This window comes from Aethalodelphis obliquidens, unplaced genomic scaffold (assembly GCF_003676395.1).
Source record: "Aethalodelphis obliquidens isolate GAN/ISIS:26980383/991018 unplaced genomic scaffold, ASM367639v1 scaffold1, whole genome shotgun sequence".
Taxonomy (NCBI): domain Eukaryota; kingdom Metazoa; phylum Chordata; class Mammalia; order Artiodactyla; family Delphinidae; genus Aethalodelphis; species Aethalodelphis obliquidens.
In genome coordinates, this window is record NW_020837945.1 from 85,802,639 (window position 1) to 85,819,750 (window position 17,112).

Consider the following 17,112-nt stretch of genomic DNA (forward strand, 5'->3'; position numbering starts at 1 on the left):
CAAGGTCAAAATAATGGAGGTGGTCATATTTAGCACTGGAATGTGTTTAGGGACATTTCAAAATGGAGGTGTATCTGCTTTTATTTTCCATCCCATTTCCTCATTCAAAATCTGATCAAGTTCATTTGCCATGATTTAGAGTATGACGAAGCACTTGGCTATTTCCAGGGACAAGGGGGTATGAAGGTACGGCTGATTCATGTTATTCAAAGTAGTTGTGTTGTATAAAGACACTGAGAATACTAAATTAGTGAATCCTGAACCACTGTTCATAGGGGTTTCCTGTGAGCCTCTGGTCACAATATTTTTGTTAACCAGTGAATATATAACCTTGTTTACAAGTGTTTCTGTTTAAGACATCTTATTTAATATATACTGTTGATTCATTAACATTAAATTCACAGCCAATAACATCATAACTCATGCCAATCCATCACAGCCTTGCATTTAGGAACCTTAGGCAGCAGCACTTCACTACACTTGGGGGCCATCTTAAACAGTGAAATCACCAATAAAAAGGACAAAAATGCAAAAAACTTGGCATTAAATGGACCATGAAAAGGATGCTTATTTACAGTAGGAAAACTGAAACAAGGCAGAGCATAACTTTGTAGGTCAGGGGGCCTCATTTTCACACTTTGCATGTCCACAACCAACCAGGAAATCGCCGTGACTGTTGACTTTGGAGGTATGAACTTGAAAATAAGGAATCCGCTAATAATGAGGATCAATTGTATTTTGGCTTACTAGCCTTTTATTTCAGTCCTTTGGACTAGTCAAAAAAAAATGTTTATGAACAAGAGCTTTAATTAAGGAAAAGAGATATTATCAACTAAAAAGCAAATTTTTCAGACGAATAGAAGATATGCCCAAAGGCAATCAAGCATTAACTTTAAAAAGGAAAACTTCATGTTGAAGGTACACTTTTGAGTGTTTAATGCAAACACAGCATACCTGTTTCTAAGATACCACTTTACAATAATACTAAGGAGCACAGCAGACCACATTTTTCTTTCATAGTAATGTTTTATTTTCTCTAGGCTTACCTTTTTCAAGTAGAAGAATCCATATTTCACTGAAAGCCGTTAGGCAAACCTACCATTTTTCTTGGGTAAAAAAGTCATCTTTTTTATGAGGGCTCTAGATCATGGTAATTGATGCAAGTATGATGATCTGTAAGAGAGCCTTCATCTTTTAATGGTATTTTCTTACAAAATGCTTGTGTATTATTAACATTTATTGACTGTTTACAATGTGCTAGCGTTGAGCTAAGCATTTCCCCCTTACCCAGTAGTAGTTACTATTAAAGTACATTTTACAAGTAATGAAATTGAAGTTCAGTGAGGTTAAGATACTTGCCCAAAGCAACATGCTGGCTGAGAAAACTGATCTTTCTCAAACCCGAAGTTCTACGCTGTTAACCTCCACACTGTGGTACCTTTCACAAATCTGATAACCCAGGGATGTTTTCCTTGGTGGTACTGAAATGTGTGTCTCGTACTTGTCATTACACTTCTACCTTGGGCCCTTTTTATCCACGGGTCCTTTCAGATATAGACTTCTTTAAAAGGGAGGAAGATAATGGTTGAATATAGGACTAGGAATAGGAGGTACAGGTTTCAAGTGAAACTTCTGCTATAATAGCCAGGCAACTTTGAGCAAGGTATCTATGCACTTAGGGCTCTGCTTCCTCATCTGTTAAGAGGGGAAAAAAAAAATAACAGCCAACTTAAATTGTTAAGATTTCTCCACTTTATGGATAGGAAATTGAAAAACTAGAGCAAATGCTTTCTGAAGTTGCACAGCTACTGAAACTATAAGCCCTGAATATCTTCTCCAATTTACTAGCTTCAATTATAATTTGGTTCTCTATATATTAGTCCTTAATACATGCCTATTCACAGCCTTAATGTTTAGAACTGGCATACCAGAGCTTTAGTTTCCTTACTTAGCCTCTTTCCTTTTGCCTTCACTGGGCCTCTAGGTTGACAACAGATGAGTCCTATGCTACTTAATAAACTTTATAAACCTGCTTTGCTGGTGATGAAAGTAGGCTGTAATGGGTGGTCCTGAAGTCGAATCTTTTCCCACCCTTATTTTTAAGCAAATTCTCTTGCCTTCAGCTGTTTTAAAAATGATGGGAATATCTATAGAAGCATTTAACAAGTCATACAGACCCAAACCATTCAAGAAATAATTGAGAACATGTATGAAAATGGAACACAAACCCATTTTCTGATTCTAGAAGCTTGGTTATATAGTTTTCTCTGCTATCCTTAATTTCCTGTGCTCTAAATCACAACAAACAGAAGCAAGAAGGGTAAAAGGCAGCTAGATGTAAAATGAGAAGTGGAAGAAACTGGATAACTAGTATCTTAACGCAGGGTAAAAACCTAAACAAGTTGGACCATGCCACACTAAAAAGCTATGTAGTATTCGGCACACTGAAAATTTATTTTCTACCTTAAAAGAAAACCTTGTATCAGAAGTAATTTAAATTAATCCAGGCAGAATGCTTCATTTAAGAGTTAACCAAGCTTAAGTTTAAACACTTCAGGCTAAAATAATGAGTTCTACTGTTTCAATGAGAATTTATAAGGCACCTTTCTGTTGTTAACAACCTATAAAAGTTGTTTTGCATTTCAGAAGTGTGTGATGGGGTCATTATTTTGTTCAGCATAAATGATCCCCCAAACGTTAATTACAATGAAAATTTAGAAGTTGGCTCCAAAACTTAAAAGGCCAGAATATGGTAGAAAGAAATCTATAAATCTGAGGTAAAGTAAAAAGCACTTACTTAGAATGCTAGAATAGGTTTTTGGTTAAAGAACCCTGGACTGAGAGTAACCTTGAGTACCAGGAAACTTAAATGACTTAAGCCCTGCTTTTTGTTGCTGGCACTGCTGTTCAGTGTTGTGTATCTGCTTAGAGCCAATTGTTGCTTTAGCAACAGGATATAGAAAGAGCTATCCAGTGTTAACCTGTTATTCCTGACCCAATGACAAGGTCGTAGTCCAGTGTTAGGGTATAATCTGGAACAAGTTAACACTTGCTGTGACCTTAGTGCTGTTTCAGTTAATGGAATTTCAAGTGAAGTATTTACGTATTTTTCTTTACAACCTGAAAACAGCAAGGTGAAAAATGAAGTTCAAAGAGGTTGAGGTATGAGCTCCAGGGAACAATTAAGCATAGATTAGTTCATCTAGAAAAACTATGGGAAAATTTCTGTAATGAAAATAGTCTCTAACCTAGAAAATGAGTAGCTACATTTGACAATCCATCAAGTAAAAAGGGTACGAAACATTCAGAAAATATCCCTGTGGTTTCACCCTAATTTGAGAAACTGCTAACTAGTATACTTAATAGTGGGACTTTGAAATTGAGAATGTTAGTGAAAAATAATTCTGCTCTTCTTTTATCTTTAGATTGCATACAATATAGCTGGAAATGTCTGGGACAGATATAAATAGAAAACAAACACCATTTGAATTCAGCATACTCCTTAAGAGTACATGGTTAAGTATCACACAGGGTCTAACATATGATTACACTCTAGTTATATTATATTGGAAAGGCCTTTATGGGATCACCTAGTCTAGGCCTCTCTAGTTGGATGAAACGGAATACAGAAAAAGTTTGTACAACTGAGATAGTAACTCCCAATTCTGTGCTTCAGTACCCTGAAACAGTAATATAGAAGATACAGATGAATCTGAATCTAAAGTGACCCACTGATAAACCATTTTAAAAAACAAAATTAATATTTTCATTATATACACCTCCCTCATCCAATAATTAGGGCTTTTCTGGATGATTAGACCCTTGCTTGGATTTCTGGAGTAAATGATTATACCTTAAAACGTATTATTAGGTTGTCTCTTCTGTGGGTCAAAACTGGTCAGCTCCCAGCAATTTCCTGTGGTTCAACATAACTGACGTTTTCAACCAGCAGTTGAGTGCAGTTTCAAATTACCACCACTTGCCAAAAGTTTTACTATAGCAGATTGCAATTATTGCTTTATTGCAACAGTTCCCTGAAATAAAACCCAAATGCTGTCATAGGTTAATCCTGGGTTATAAGTGAATATTATCCATTCAAGCATCCTAGTAAAAAACTAAAATTTTAAAATAAGGGACCTGCAAATTCACCATATCAGATATCCTTATAAAGGGTACAGGGGATCCAAGTTGTAAATAGCAAAGATAGGGAGACTGAGGCTTTACAATGAACACCCTACTTGTTGCCTTTTGGAATTTTGCCAAACCCATAGATCCAATTCAAGTTCCTTGAAGCCTTAGAAAATCTAAATATAAAAGTAATTTTCCTTTATTCATTTCCAGTAACCGCCAATCATCTGCTTACGGCATAAGCTCATTGTAGGCACAGCCTATAAGAATATTAACTAGTTGGTTTCAACCTGAAAAGAGTCGATCTGTTTGCAGAGGACACAAATGGTAGGTACTATTTCCCAATCTACCAGCAACATTCAGTTAACATACCAACTTTGCAGAGACCCTTCTGAGGTTAAACACTAGACTCATAGCAAACAGTAGCTACAAAAATACTTCCAAAGGTGATGGATCCCAGCCACAGAAGAACGGCTGACATGAATGGAGATCCAGGACAAATAGTAAAACACCAGCTTAGTGTTTTCCTGTTCTTTGGTTATTTTGCTTGTCTGTATATACCTGGACTTGCTTTTTAAAGAATATTTACTTAAGCTACTACCTCCCTCAGCCTTGTCCTAAGCAACGTCTCAGTTTTCATGAACTCACTGGTTTGATATGCTGTTACCTCCACATTAAAATAGTTACTTAAAATTAATACTTTTATGTATCCCTATTATAATTTTAACAGTGGTGACTGACCTGTCAACAGAAACCCATACCATTTTGTGAAAGTTTTAGGCCCGTGGAAGGCTTAAAAGAGTGATGCCAAACCCAAGAATCCTAGGCTTCCCAAGTCTTCAGGAAAAGACCATTTTTACCCCCATGTAATCTCAGTTCTTAATTCATGATTTAGTTCAGATATCATACACGATTTCATATATGTATGCTGAAACAATACTTAAGCTGCACAAAACCTTTGGGGGGGCGGGGCTGGGGGGCTGGCAGTTTTCCCATAGCAACATTCCATGTAACTTGTAGCCAAAAAAGATGCACTCCTCTCAAACTAAGTTTGGAAGGCTACCTCTATCAGGAATAGTTACCTTTGGGAGTGGGCTTTTCAGTTCTGAATCTGAGCATGTGCTATTAAAAAAAAAAAAAGATAAAAGGCCTATCATGATTCTGCAGCACATATTTCTAAAGGACATTGGGATTAGTCATTTGTAAATAATGAAATCTTAATACTTATTTCCTAGAATCAGGTTATTAGTTCTAAAAAAACTCCCTGGGCTAAACCCACTTAAGATGATTTTGTGTTTCTTCCGTTCCCACTGAAACAGTCTTTACAGGAGGATTTTACTGAATATTCTACCTGGAAGAAAATGAAAAATCGTATTTTCTTTATACCATATTTACCGATTTGGGGATTAATGAAAATTCTTCTCATACCTTATAATTAATTTGTAACTCTACTACTGAAGAGAAGAATAAAAAGGCCAACAATTTTACATGTTTCTGACTTTGGTGGATTAAAAAAAAGACATTTGTGGGTAATTTTATTAAGATATGAAATTACTTGATATTATTTATTCAATGTTCAAGGACTGCACTATTCACACTACACCTTAAAATTTTCAGTTATCAGGGTTTTAGGGAAAAGCATGTAATATCATCACAACTTTAACCTCAACAGTAATAAATTTCAGGGCTAGGGTTTTACATACACTGACCTGGCAAATATTTTTAACTATAACCTGAATTGTCCTTCAGCCATAAATTAAAATCACTGAGCTTTTTTATGCACGTAAATTAACATAAATTATGCACATAAAATACTTTTCAGATGCCAAGTGAAAGAGCTTTCTTCTTGCTCAGTAGTCTTTATATAATATTGTAGAGCAACTCCCATAAACCCACAACTACTTGATATCACCTTGCAACACACTTCGTTTAAGTTTGTATCTTCCTAAAATTAAGACATCTGGCTAAAATATTTACCAAAAATCCATTCATTAGTATAAGAACCTTTAAAATTATTTCCTTGAGAACCAAAAATCAAATTCGTGACATTCCTTATTTAAAAACTGCTCATTATACTTCTTTATAAAAATAACTTTAATAAAGAATCAAAGGCAAAAGTAAAATTCTGGATTTTACCCCAATGCCTTCCAAAAGTTGCCTATGATTAGAATTTTGTTACAAAGACTTTCCTAATATCAAATCTCTGATCAATTCCCTAAACCATTCTATTCTAACACACTAAATTTTTTTAAGTACTAAGATTTCAGAGGATTCATTACAAAATGATAAATTGACCAGCTAATATTTTACTACTACTTATGAGCAAGTATAAATGCATCTTAAAAAGCAATCAGAATACTACTCTAGGCCTTTAAGTAGGTCCAACTACTTTTCAACAGTTGGTATAAAAAGTAGAAAGTTAAAAATCAGCAAATGGAAGATCAAAGTTTATTTACTACCTGCATACAAAAACATATTGCACATCAAACAACCAAAATCAAAAAAAAAAAAAAAAAAGGGAAAAAAAAAGAAAAAGGGGGAAAAAAGAAAAGGAAAAGATACTCTACTGAAGACTAACATGTAGTTTATACAGAATAAACCTTCTGGAAATTGATCTTTTCAGTAGTTCAGGTTATGTCTGAATGGACATGACTAATTCAGCTTAGTGTTTTAACTAAAGCTATGTTTGATTTTTTAAATACTGTACACTTTAATAAATAAACCAAACAAAGCCTCAATGTAGAACAGTCACTGCCAATATCACCCAGTGTCCCTGCAGATGAGAATTTAACAAATGTATTCCAGTGGCCTGCAGATTTTCCTCTACATACAGCATTTTAAAAACACATTAAAACAGACCAGTTTCCAGACTAAACTAATGAAGAAATTACAATTCAGTGCAAAATATCTTAGACTGCATTTCACTCTAGTTTTCCTCAGGTGAAGAAGTGGTTGCATATTATTAAAAATGTAACAAAAGCAGCTAATGCTTTCATAAAGAATATTCCCTTAGAGATCCCACCCCCCACCCACCTCCCCCCATCTCTGCCATATTTTGAAAACAAAATAACATTTCCTATAGCCAGCAACTTTTTTTAATGTTACATATACTATTCTCAAGGCACATCTGATGATATATTTTATAACACAGTAGGTGTCAAAGTATGTTTAACATATGATTTCTTCAGGATCCCTCCCCTTTCTGAATTCCAAATGGAGGAACTGAAAGTGCGATGTAAAGACTGGCGATCCATATTCTATCTTTGGCAAGCTTGTACAAGCACTATTGTAAAATGTAATGTAAAAGAACTGTAAACTAGGAACTTCTTCAGTTTATGAAACACCATTCAGGACTGCTGCTTCTTGAGTATTTTCTTCTTTTAAGGTATTAATCTTTTCTTCTCCTGGAGTACGCTGTAGCTTAGAAATTTCATCGCCAGAAGCACTAGTTGGGCCATTTATTGCCTTTTCTGAAGGACCATGCTCTTCAATCACATCTTTTGCCTGCCAAAGGGAGACAACTTTTTCAACTTCTTTATAAATGAAATCTATAGCTGAGGAGGACAATAGCTACATAAACATTAATTAGCTAATAAATAATTTTAGTTTTCACATACCACAATGGATCAAAGAATTAAAACATTCTTAAAATTCAAAACAAATACCAATGTACTCCACCTCTCTGGGCTTTTCAACTCTTTATCTCTAGTATCTAGCGGTGCATAAACCACAGGAAGAATCTGTACCTGTTTACTGAAAACTTGCACCTAATTTCATTTTAACCACTGGAAAGCTCACCATATAAAAGATATAAACATTAATACCCTAAGTAACGCAAATAACCACCTACTTACTCACCTTTTTTTTGGAACTCACATTTACATATCAAATCCCTTAAAATATTTAAAAGAATTGAAACTTAAAGGTCTTTATCCACCACTGAGAAGAGGTATATTCAGCCTATTGTTCCCCAAATTAAGGCAACAGTCTCTATGCCCAGTATCTTTGGGCAGACTGAATTTTACGAATGCTATTTAGAGTTCTAAATGAAAAGTATTTCAGGCTCAAGCATGCATATCTTCAGTTACCTGGGGCCAAAAACAAAATCAAGAGTAGTCTTTAACTAAAATATTACTGGTCTAATTGGGGAAACAAGTGATCATACAAGTAAGTTAAGAAGTGAAAATAAAACTAAACCATACCGAAAACAAAAACAAAAACACCAAAACCTACAGGTTAAATTCTCCTTACCATTTCTTTCTTGTTTTTAGCCAAAGTTTCCCTTGGGAGGTTTCTTTGTCTGCTCTGAGACTCAGCTCTAGAAATATAATCTGCAACTGTGACTGTTGAAGATGAGAAAAAAATTACAGGTGTTGAAAAAGTACTTCTAAAGTTTATTTATGGATAAAGAGTAATTTTACTTTTAAAATAAATTAATGGTGGGTTACCCAATTCAAAATTTTCTTAAGCTGGGTACCACCTCCAACCAAAAACTAACCCTGAAAAATGTGCCTGTGGTTTAGTGCTGACTACAGAAGATTTCAAGCTGGAGAGGCAAGGAAGCCTAGATTAAAGTCCTCTTCAACAAGAGTCCAGCCATTTGCTTCTGGTTAGTCTACAGTTGTGGGGTAAGTCTGACATAGAAATCCACAACCAAGAATAGAGAATGCAGCATTGTAAGCCCAGTGTTTGCACTTATCAGTGGGGGAAAAAATGGGGCAAACTGGGTCAAATCGTGGTGTAGCATGCTTCAATTTGAAATTTTCATCAAAGATGTAAAAGATTTACTCAGAAATTAGTTGTTCTGGTTTTTTTTTTTTTTTTAACATTTTCTTTAAAAGCACAGTAAGATATCCAAGTGTATTTTATGGTTCCTTTTTCACATTTCACACTAGAAACCATTCTGAGTAATCTAAAAAACTGCAAGCAAACTAAAGATGACAGAACACCAACCTAAAAATGTGGCCATTGATCATGGTGGGAAAAGGTCCACCATTAATTCAGTAACCACTCCCTTTCCCCATCTTGCCAATCTTTCAAGCGACTGACTGAAAAGGTGTTTGTGTTTACAATGGCAGTAGGGATACAGGGAAAAGACTAACGCAAAGGCGAAAAGACTAACCCACACTAACACCCTACTGCCAACCCAACTGCAACAAACTACCTCTGGTCTGCTAGTACACTGGACTGGCCTCACACTGCAGAACTTTCTCTTCAAGGACCTGCAACTTAGAATTCACTGATTTGAAGAAATATCAAAATAATCACCCTCTTCCTTTCAAAGTATTTACTTTCCCTCAGAAACTGATGAAGGAAAATCCCTGATTATGTGGAATACGGTGTACTTTAAATTATGGAAGCAGGTAAATTACGAAAGAATTAAAACTTGGGTAAATTTAAAATTTAAAGTCACTATGTACAGGAAGAGCTAGTCCATCAGGTTCAAATTATATGAAAATATATCATTTTAATATAATAAAAAGCTGGATTGTATTTACAATTCATTTTTCTTAATCATGAATTAACATGCTAACACCTTTCTTTATAAGATCCAAGAACTTTCTAGAACTTTCAAGAACTTTCTAAAATTATACTGTTTACCAAGAAAGGATTCTGACATAGACAGAACTATTAAAATGAATCTTTTTAAATCCCAAGGAAACAACTTAATTCAGAACTAATACACATCTTTAGAAACACCGCTAAATAAAGATGTTTCATGTCTAAAACTGTCTCTTTCCCTCCAAATTATAAGAAACTCAATGTACTCATTTTGGAGCTTTATAAATGGTCATTTAAATTCACTGTAAATAAATTTATAAATACATTTAATAATAGTTTCCAAAATTGGGGAGAGGGATACTATCAAATCCACTTCATCATTATATCTACATACACAGAAGCAAAAGCATCCTATTCTAGTTTGGAGAGCACCTTAATGAATTCATTCTGTTTCCATGGTTGAGCCCTCAGTGACACCTGGAAGAACTCAGCTACCTGGAAACCCTGATGCATAGACATGCATACTGCTAAATTTGAACACGTGACAATTCTTAGAACTCTTCATCCACTATGTACAGAGAATAGTATACTTTGATACAGTTTATCAATTAATAGGCACTTAGCTGGAAAGGTAAAAATTTATCAGTGCCCCTCCCCTACCAAAGGGAGGTAAAACTAAAAATAACCTCAGTTAATTCAAAGAAAAACCTGTTTATAGCCAGTCTTTAAAATAAAAGCCACTTAAAAGTTCAAAACAGATTAATAAGTATTTACAATATCTAGAAAAAAACTGAGGCAATTTGTGCAGCATAATTTGGACTCTAGAATTTAAGGGCTCCAAAGTTAATCCACTGGACACCAGTATACTGTCATTCTTTTCTTAGTAAAGAATACTCACTGCTTAATTTATACTAAGGGCAACAAGAAATTCTGAGCAAATATTTGTTTATTTCAGAGAATGTTGACATTAACTTTGGATAGAAGCTGCCTTCGTAGAACTCCTTCCAGGGGCAAAGGAGAAAATGATGTGCTTTTTCCACCTATTGTGTGTGTGTGTGTGTGTGCGCGCGTGTGTGTGTTGGTTTGGGGGGCAGGGGGCACGCTGAGAAAGGCAATGAGTTCTAAAGAGGAAATTAGTACTTCCAAAGAACAGAGTAAAATAGGAATAAATGCAGTAAAGAACACAAATCATTGCTTAATTATTTAAAACTCTAAATTACTCAAGTTTCAATTAATACCATGCAGAAATCTCTTCCTCTTCTTTATCAAAGGTTTTACGTTATTCCCTTTATGTCCTTTGACTTAGTAATGAACCACCATCCACCTAGTTAATAAATTATGTTGTAATTTATTCTATCTCAAGCCCAACCTACTAACAGCTTAAATTTCCTTATTTGTAAAGTACAGCCAAAAAGTGTACACGCTGCTATGCCAGCTTCAAAAAACAAAATAAATACAATCTCTTCATCTAAAAGATATTTCTAACACTAAAGAGAGAGAAAAGAAGAGAAAACAGTAACATTTCCTGGAACCTATTTTGACAATATTTAATTCCTTTTAAATTTACAACTATCTTTAAAACATCAACTTTTTTTTCCCCAAGAATGGAAACTAATACCCTTAACCAGTTTTCTCAAATGTCTCCACAACCACTAAACTTAAAATTCTAAATAAAGATACTGGAATTTACATTCTTTATTTGGGGAAAACACAAGAATTTGCTTTGGAAAGAATGCAAAATTGATTAGTTTAAAAGGGGTTTATTTCTGGTGCACACAGTTTCTTCATTGTAAATATACATGTGATTCTCCATACAAAGGAAATGGAATTATGTTCAAGATAGTATAGACACAGCAAACAAGTTTCTTTGAAGTTACTAAAAATTATATCTACTTAAATTAACATTCTAAAACTAAGTAAGTACTATTAATTTGAATAGTTAGTAGGTGTAAGGGAAAAGGCATCACACTACAATAAACAAAAACATAACATGCATTCCTCTTACTAGGAAAAAGACACTTTCAAGTATTTTTTTCATTTATACTTTTTTTTTAAACTGTGGGTATGAGAAACCCCACAAAAATGAGGTGCTGAACCCAGATATAGCAAGCAGGCACCATGCAAAAGCTGCCCAGTTTTGCCAATCAACCTCAATCACAATCTACAACATAGTTCCTGGGATGGCAGGCCCCAACTCAAGAATGCAGAATCTGCCAAGTGGACAAAATAACGGTATTCTCAACAGTATTTCCATGTAAAAAAACTGAGACACAACATTAGTTCAATTAGACGGGTTTACTACACATTTACGGTGTGAAGGAAGAATGCATTTTCTTAAGAGTAGTAGTCGTATTAGTTGAGTAAACAATTTATGCAATGCACATCTTGAATGTATATGCACAGGTGTACATGTAAGTATAATATATTTAGAAAGCAGACACATGACATTTTTTTTTCATGCTTGTAACCTGGTGTTGGCAACAGGTCCACGCAAGTTACCTGGCTGTCTATCTTCTGCCTGACCCCTGAAACGACGCCTGCGGCTACGATTGCGTCGCTGGGGTTTTTTTTCACTATCATCTGTAATTGCAAAGTTCACCATGAACTATTCTGACAAAAACAAAGCAAAAAACAAAGCAAAAAAAATAAAAAAACAAAAAACTTCTTTCCTTCAAAGATTTAAAGAAGGGAAAAGAACCTTTTAATTAAACAGGAAAAATAAAACAATACACATTACTCACAGGAAAAATACTTTTGTAGTTTAAAACATTCCTACTACATTAAATATGGAATTATCATCCACAAATTAAGAGGGTTTTAACTCTTGATTAAACAAACTCTAAGACTTAATTACCATCATTCAGGAATAAAGTTTTCCTTTTTTTTACCAAAGTTAATGACATTTTAGCCCTCTGGAAATCAATTCCTACTCAGTATACACACCTTCATTTGTGTCATTTATAACATTTAAAGAGGCAAACTGAAAGCCCAATTTTGGTTTAGAACAGTAAGAGTATTAAGTGCCTTGCAGTTTGAATATTTGTATTGAAGGGCACTTTAATAAACCCTCCCAGTTTCAAATTATTTGGCTATACAAATCTGAGAACTAGACATTTAAGACAGACACAAAGCCATCTACCTCGTCTGAAGTAAACACTAGGAAAAATTCAACTTGTGAATTGCATATGTTTGGGATTTTTTTTTAAAAAAAGCTTCATACATTAACAATATTATACAATAATATATATCTTTTCCCTAAGTGCTTACATACCTAGCCCATTTTCATTAACTGAAGCTGTATCAGATTCAGTCATCCCATCCATCAGAACAGCATCTTCATCAGTCCTTCGTCTACGAGACCGCCTACGACGGTTAGTACTGTGATGAGATTCGCTGGCATCAGTGTCTGCAGTCTGATCTGATTCTGTATTATCAAGTAAGCTGTATGGATTGCTGTCTGGATCTTTGAGCACTATATGCATGTCAGAGGCAAGAAATATTTGTTTAAGAGAGCTGCAGTTATTAGGAATACTCCGACCTATATTGAACTATATCAATTAATGATAAGAAACTTCAATTTTCCCCAGGTAAAAATATACCCTCTCTGTCTTCAGATAAAATGTTTTCTGTATCACTATTTTACCTGAAAAACAACAAATATAAAAACCTTTAAATGGCAATGAAATATTAAAACAGAAGAAGGGCAGACAACTTGGCTTTCTACCATTTCTCTTTGACTTGTTTTGAAAACGTATTAGGAACTAGTATATTATTACATGCTACTTTTTACATTCACATTCCTAGCTAATCCTGCCCAGAGGCTAGAGAAATAAAAATGAAAACAAATATTCAGCTAAAATGAATCAATTCCACGAAACAGCTTTTTGTCTCCATAACTGAGTTCAATGTGGTTGCTGCTTCTTTGTGCCAATGTTAATGAACTATTTCCAAATAATACTCAACACCTGCACTCCATGACATAATAGAAATCTCTTACTATGAACTGAAGCAAGCAAAACAAGTCTACACAAAAAAGCATACTAAAAAATTTGAAATTCTAACTGGTTATAGGAAAATGTGGAAATGAATGTTGAGTAGTACTCCCATCTCCAGAAAGAAAGAGTGAAGGTGGAGTAAGGTGGGGTGAGGGTGGGAAAGGAAAGGTTTTAAGATATAATTTATAAGAAAAAAAAATACCCATCTTACCTATGTGCATTTATTGCTTCCACCAATCAAATTATAGAAGAAATTCACCTAATCACGATTTTTCCTTTCTAAGTTTCCTTTGGTAACAGCTAGCAAGCTAGCATCTTTGCAAAAGACACTAAGTTTATCCATTAATCATAAACACTAGGTAAAGTACATTTACTTTGTAATTCAGCATACTATAATTTTATAAACCTTGATAAGAGTGAACAATATACTAAAATATAAAAAACTATTTCCCTGGAAGTCTGTAAACTGAACTTTAGGACTTGAAGAATATCACTAGAACTAGAGAGTACTTTAAAGTCCCGTAAAAGGTGTGATTTGATCCAGCCTTTTTAAAAAATTTATTAAGAGTGGTTTTATTAAAAGTTGCCATACAATAATATGCTATGGATCTAGTCCATGGATCCCTGACAATTCTCAATTCTCCCCCCAGCCCATTATACTAAGCAAGAACATTCTGAATATTCTAGCTAAACTTTCACTGAGAAACACTCTATAGTGCTTTTCCTTATGTTGCTATGTGTATGTGTGTATATATATATATATATTCTACTATTTTCCTCAGACAGTTAAAAGAGAAACTTCCAAAAATGAGTGGCCCTGGTAAATGAATTAACGTATATGAAATTATACTGTTTACCAAGAAAGGATTCTGACATAGTATATAAAAGACTACCAGAACTGATGGAAGATTTGCCACCACGTGGTCCACCACGACCTCGACCCCCTGAAACACTTCTGCCTCTTCCTCCTGGGCGTCTCCTGCTGTCACGCTGATGCCGGCTCTCTCGGTCATCTTCTCCCGCCAATGACCAATCACTTAGCTCGTCTTTACGCTCAGATTCAGTTTCAGATGGGTTAGACAGCTCAGAGTTTGTACCTTGGGAAAGAAGAAAACATAAGCCAACTATATTTCTATTAAAGAAAAAAGTGAAATTTTTCAACATTATTTCCTGCTAATCACTGTTTAACCCTACTGATTGGCTGCTCCAAAGAAAGAGAAATAAAAATGTTAATGAATTTGAAATTTATTAACTAAGAAATAATTGAATGTTAATATTGTATACTAGTAATAAAGTATTTACCTAGTCAGATAGATTAAAAATTGAACTGTTTGGATGCGCAGAAACATGGCCAATAGAATTTTGCAAAGAACATACAAAACGTTACACATATACAATATGAAAATGCACTTAATATAGGGAAATATTTTTTAAATTTTGCCCATTTTTAGGTTTTTAACAAATTGTTAGTATTGGGTTGGCCAAACAGTTCATTTGGTTTTAAGTAAAAATAAAAGACACATTTTTCATTTTCACCAAGAATTTTATTGCACAATGCATTCACTAACCAAACGAACAGTTTGGCCAACCCAATATAATAAGAAATAACCACTATCCAATATTTAAAAGCAAATTTAATCATATTTAGAAGAATGAGTACTTTATCTGCATACTGTATTCTACCATTATTTCACTGATTCTAGGCAGCACCTTTTTTTCACATTTAACATCTCTGAAATAAGAATATTTCTTATAATTGATGGTCTCATGAACTGGGAGTGTATTTTTAGTAGCTCTACATAAAATTATGTTTTTCGCACTATAATGTCTTAAGTTTGAAGAATACAGCGTTTGAAATCACTGAACAAATTTTAGGTTACTCTAAGAAAAGACAGCTTCAACCTGACAATCAATGGAGTTGAAGCCATTATCAGTGAAACAAAACTTCAGCATGACTTTAAAAGTTTATGGACTTTTCTAACATCCCAATGGCCAAATTCAATAGTGACCTTTTAAAAATGTAAACACTGCAAAGATTCTATGAAAGCTTACATCATTATTATTATAACAGAATTAATGTGTCAGATTTATATGACCCAATCACTATCATACTCATTCCCACTTCTATTCTTTGTTAGTTCTGGGATGGCATTTTTTCATCCTTTCCTCTTAGCATAGAGGTATCCTATGCTTTTCAAAAGTTCATTTTACACCTTTTTTTTTCCCCTGGCTGCATTGGGTCTTTGTTGCTGTGCACGGGCTTTCTCTGGTTGCAGCGAGCAGGGGCTACTCTTCATTGCAGTGCGTGGACTTCTCATTACAGTGGCTTCTCCTGTTGTGGAGCATGGGCTCTAGGCACGCGGGCTTCAGCAGTTGTGGCACGTGAGCTCTAGAGCGCAGGCTCAGTTGTTGTGGCGCACGGGCTTCTTTGCTCCGCGGCATGTGGGATGTCTCTGGACCAGGGCTCAAACCCATGTCCCCTGCATTGGCAGGCGGATTCTTAACCACTGCGCCACCAGGGAAGCCCATTTTACACCGTTTTGCTTTTATAAAAGACCTCCACAAATACCTGTTTTCGCTAACCAAAAGAAATCAAAGAGGATTTCTGCTTTAGGAAAAAAAGGCACGAAGAGAAAATAGCCTTCGGCATTTGCTTCGCAGCAAGCCATTATAGAGGCAGCAAGCACCCCAAACAGTGACAGCAGCACACCCCAGCTCCTTCCTCAGGAACTAAACTCAGCATCAAGCCAACATAGTTTTGAACTGTGTCGGTGAGCATCTGTGCTTTATCTCACATTATTTTGTGCATCTATTAGCAAGATGTGTCCTAAGGTAATTGCTTCTTCACTTTACGCCATTTCAGCTTACAAAAGGTTTCACAGGAAAACTCTACTTTCTGATAGTGTGGGAAACCTATACATGCAAATCTATCTCCTTAAGGGCCCAGTTCAATGTCTGTAGCTTCCAACCAATATAACTAAAAACAGACCTCTCCCCTTATTTCCTTAATGTGTATCTATCATGAAGTATTGTCATGTGTTGTTTTCTATTTTCTCCAGTGTGGATTTACTTCCCACTTGGTCTACAATATAATAAAGGGGAGAGCTCTGTCTTATATCCCTAAATGCCCCCAGAAGCCTAGCAACATGCATATCAATTTTCTCTTGAGATGTGAATTAGCTGCATGATTTTGAAGTTCCTATGCTGAACTCCCAAATAAGAAAGATAAACTAGAAATACACTATATTAACTCCATAGTCATTTAATGATAAAAGCAAAACACAAGAGCTCTTCAGATACACAAAATGCTACATACTAAAGTACAGGGATTAAAACGTAAAGTTTAAAAACAAGCCTACCAACTTCCTTTCTCCTTTAAAGATAAGTCTTCTATCATCTTTTTTTCTCCATATGCCATTAAATATAGATATAGCTAGTCATTATATAAGAATGGATACGTCAGACATACATTTTAAGAAAAATATAG

The 17,112-nt window shown here is 34.9% G+C and overlaps 1 protein-coding gene across 4 annotated transcripts in view; it reads right to left on the reverse strand.

Annotated features, from left to right (window-relative positions):
- Positions 1–4,544: 4,544 nt before the first annotated feature.
- FXR1 (FMR1 autosomal homolog 1) overlaps positions 4,545–17,112 on the reverse strand; it is a 59,529-nt gene continuing 46,961 nt past the window's right edge. For 2 of the 4 annotated variants that reach the window (XM_027111058.1, XM_027111049.1), the window contains 5 exons: positions 14,519–14,722; positions 12,902–13,102; positions 12,130–12,210; positions 8,380–8,471; positions 4,545–7,632 (listed from right to left, as the gene is read on the reverse strand). In XM_027111058.1, coding sequence (XP_026966859.1) covers positions 7,462–7,632; positions 8,380–8,471; positions 12,130–12,210; positions 12,902–13,102; positions 14,519–14,722 — 749 coding nt within the window. In that variant the 3' untranslated portion in view covers positions 4,545–7,461. The remainder of the gene's footprint in view (positions 7,633–8,379; positions 8,472–12,129; positions 12,211–12,901; positions 13,103–14,518; positions 14,723–17,112) is intronic. The other 2 variants (XM_027111068.1, XM_027111077.1) reach the window with 2 other exon arrangements.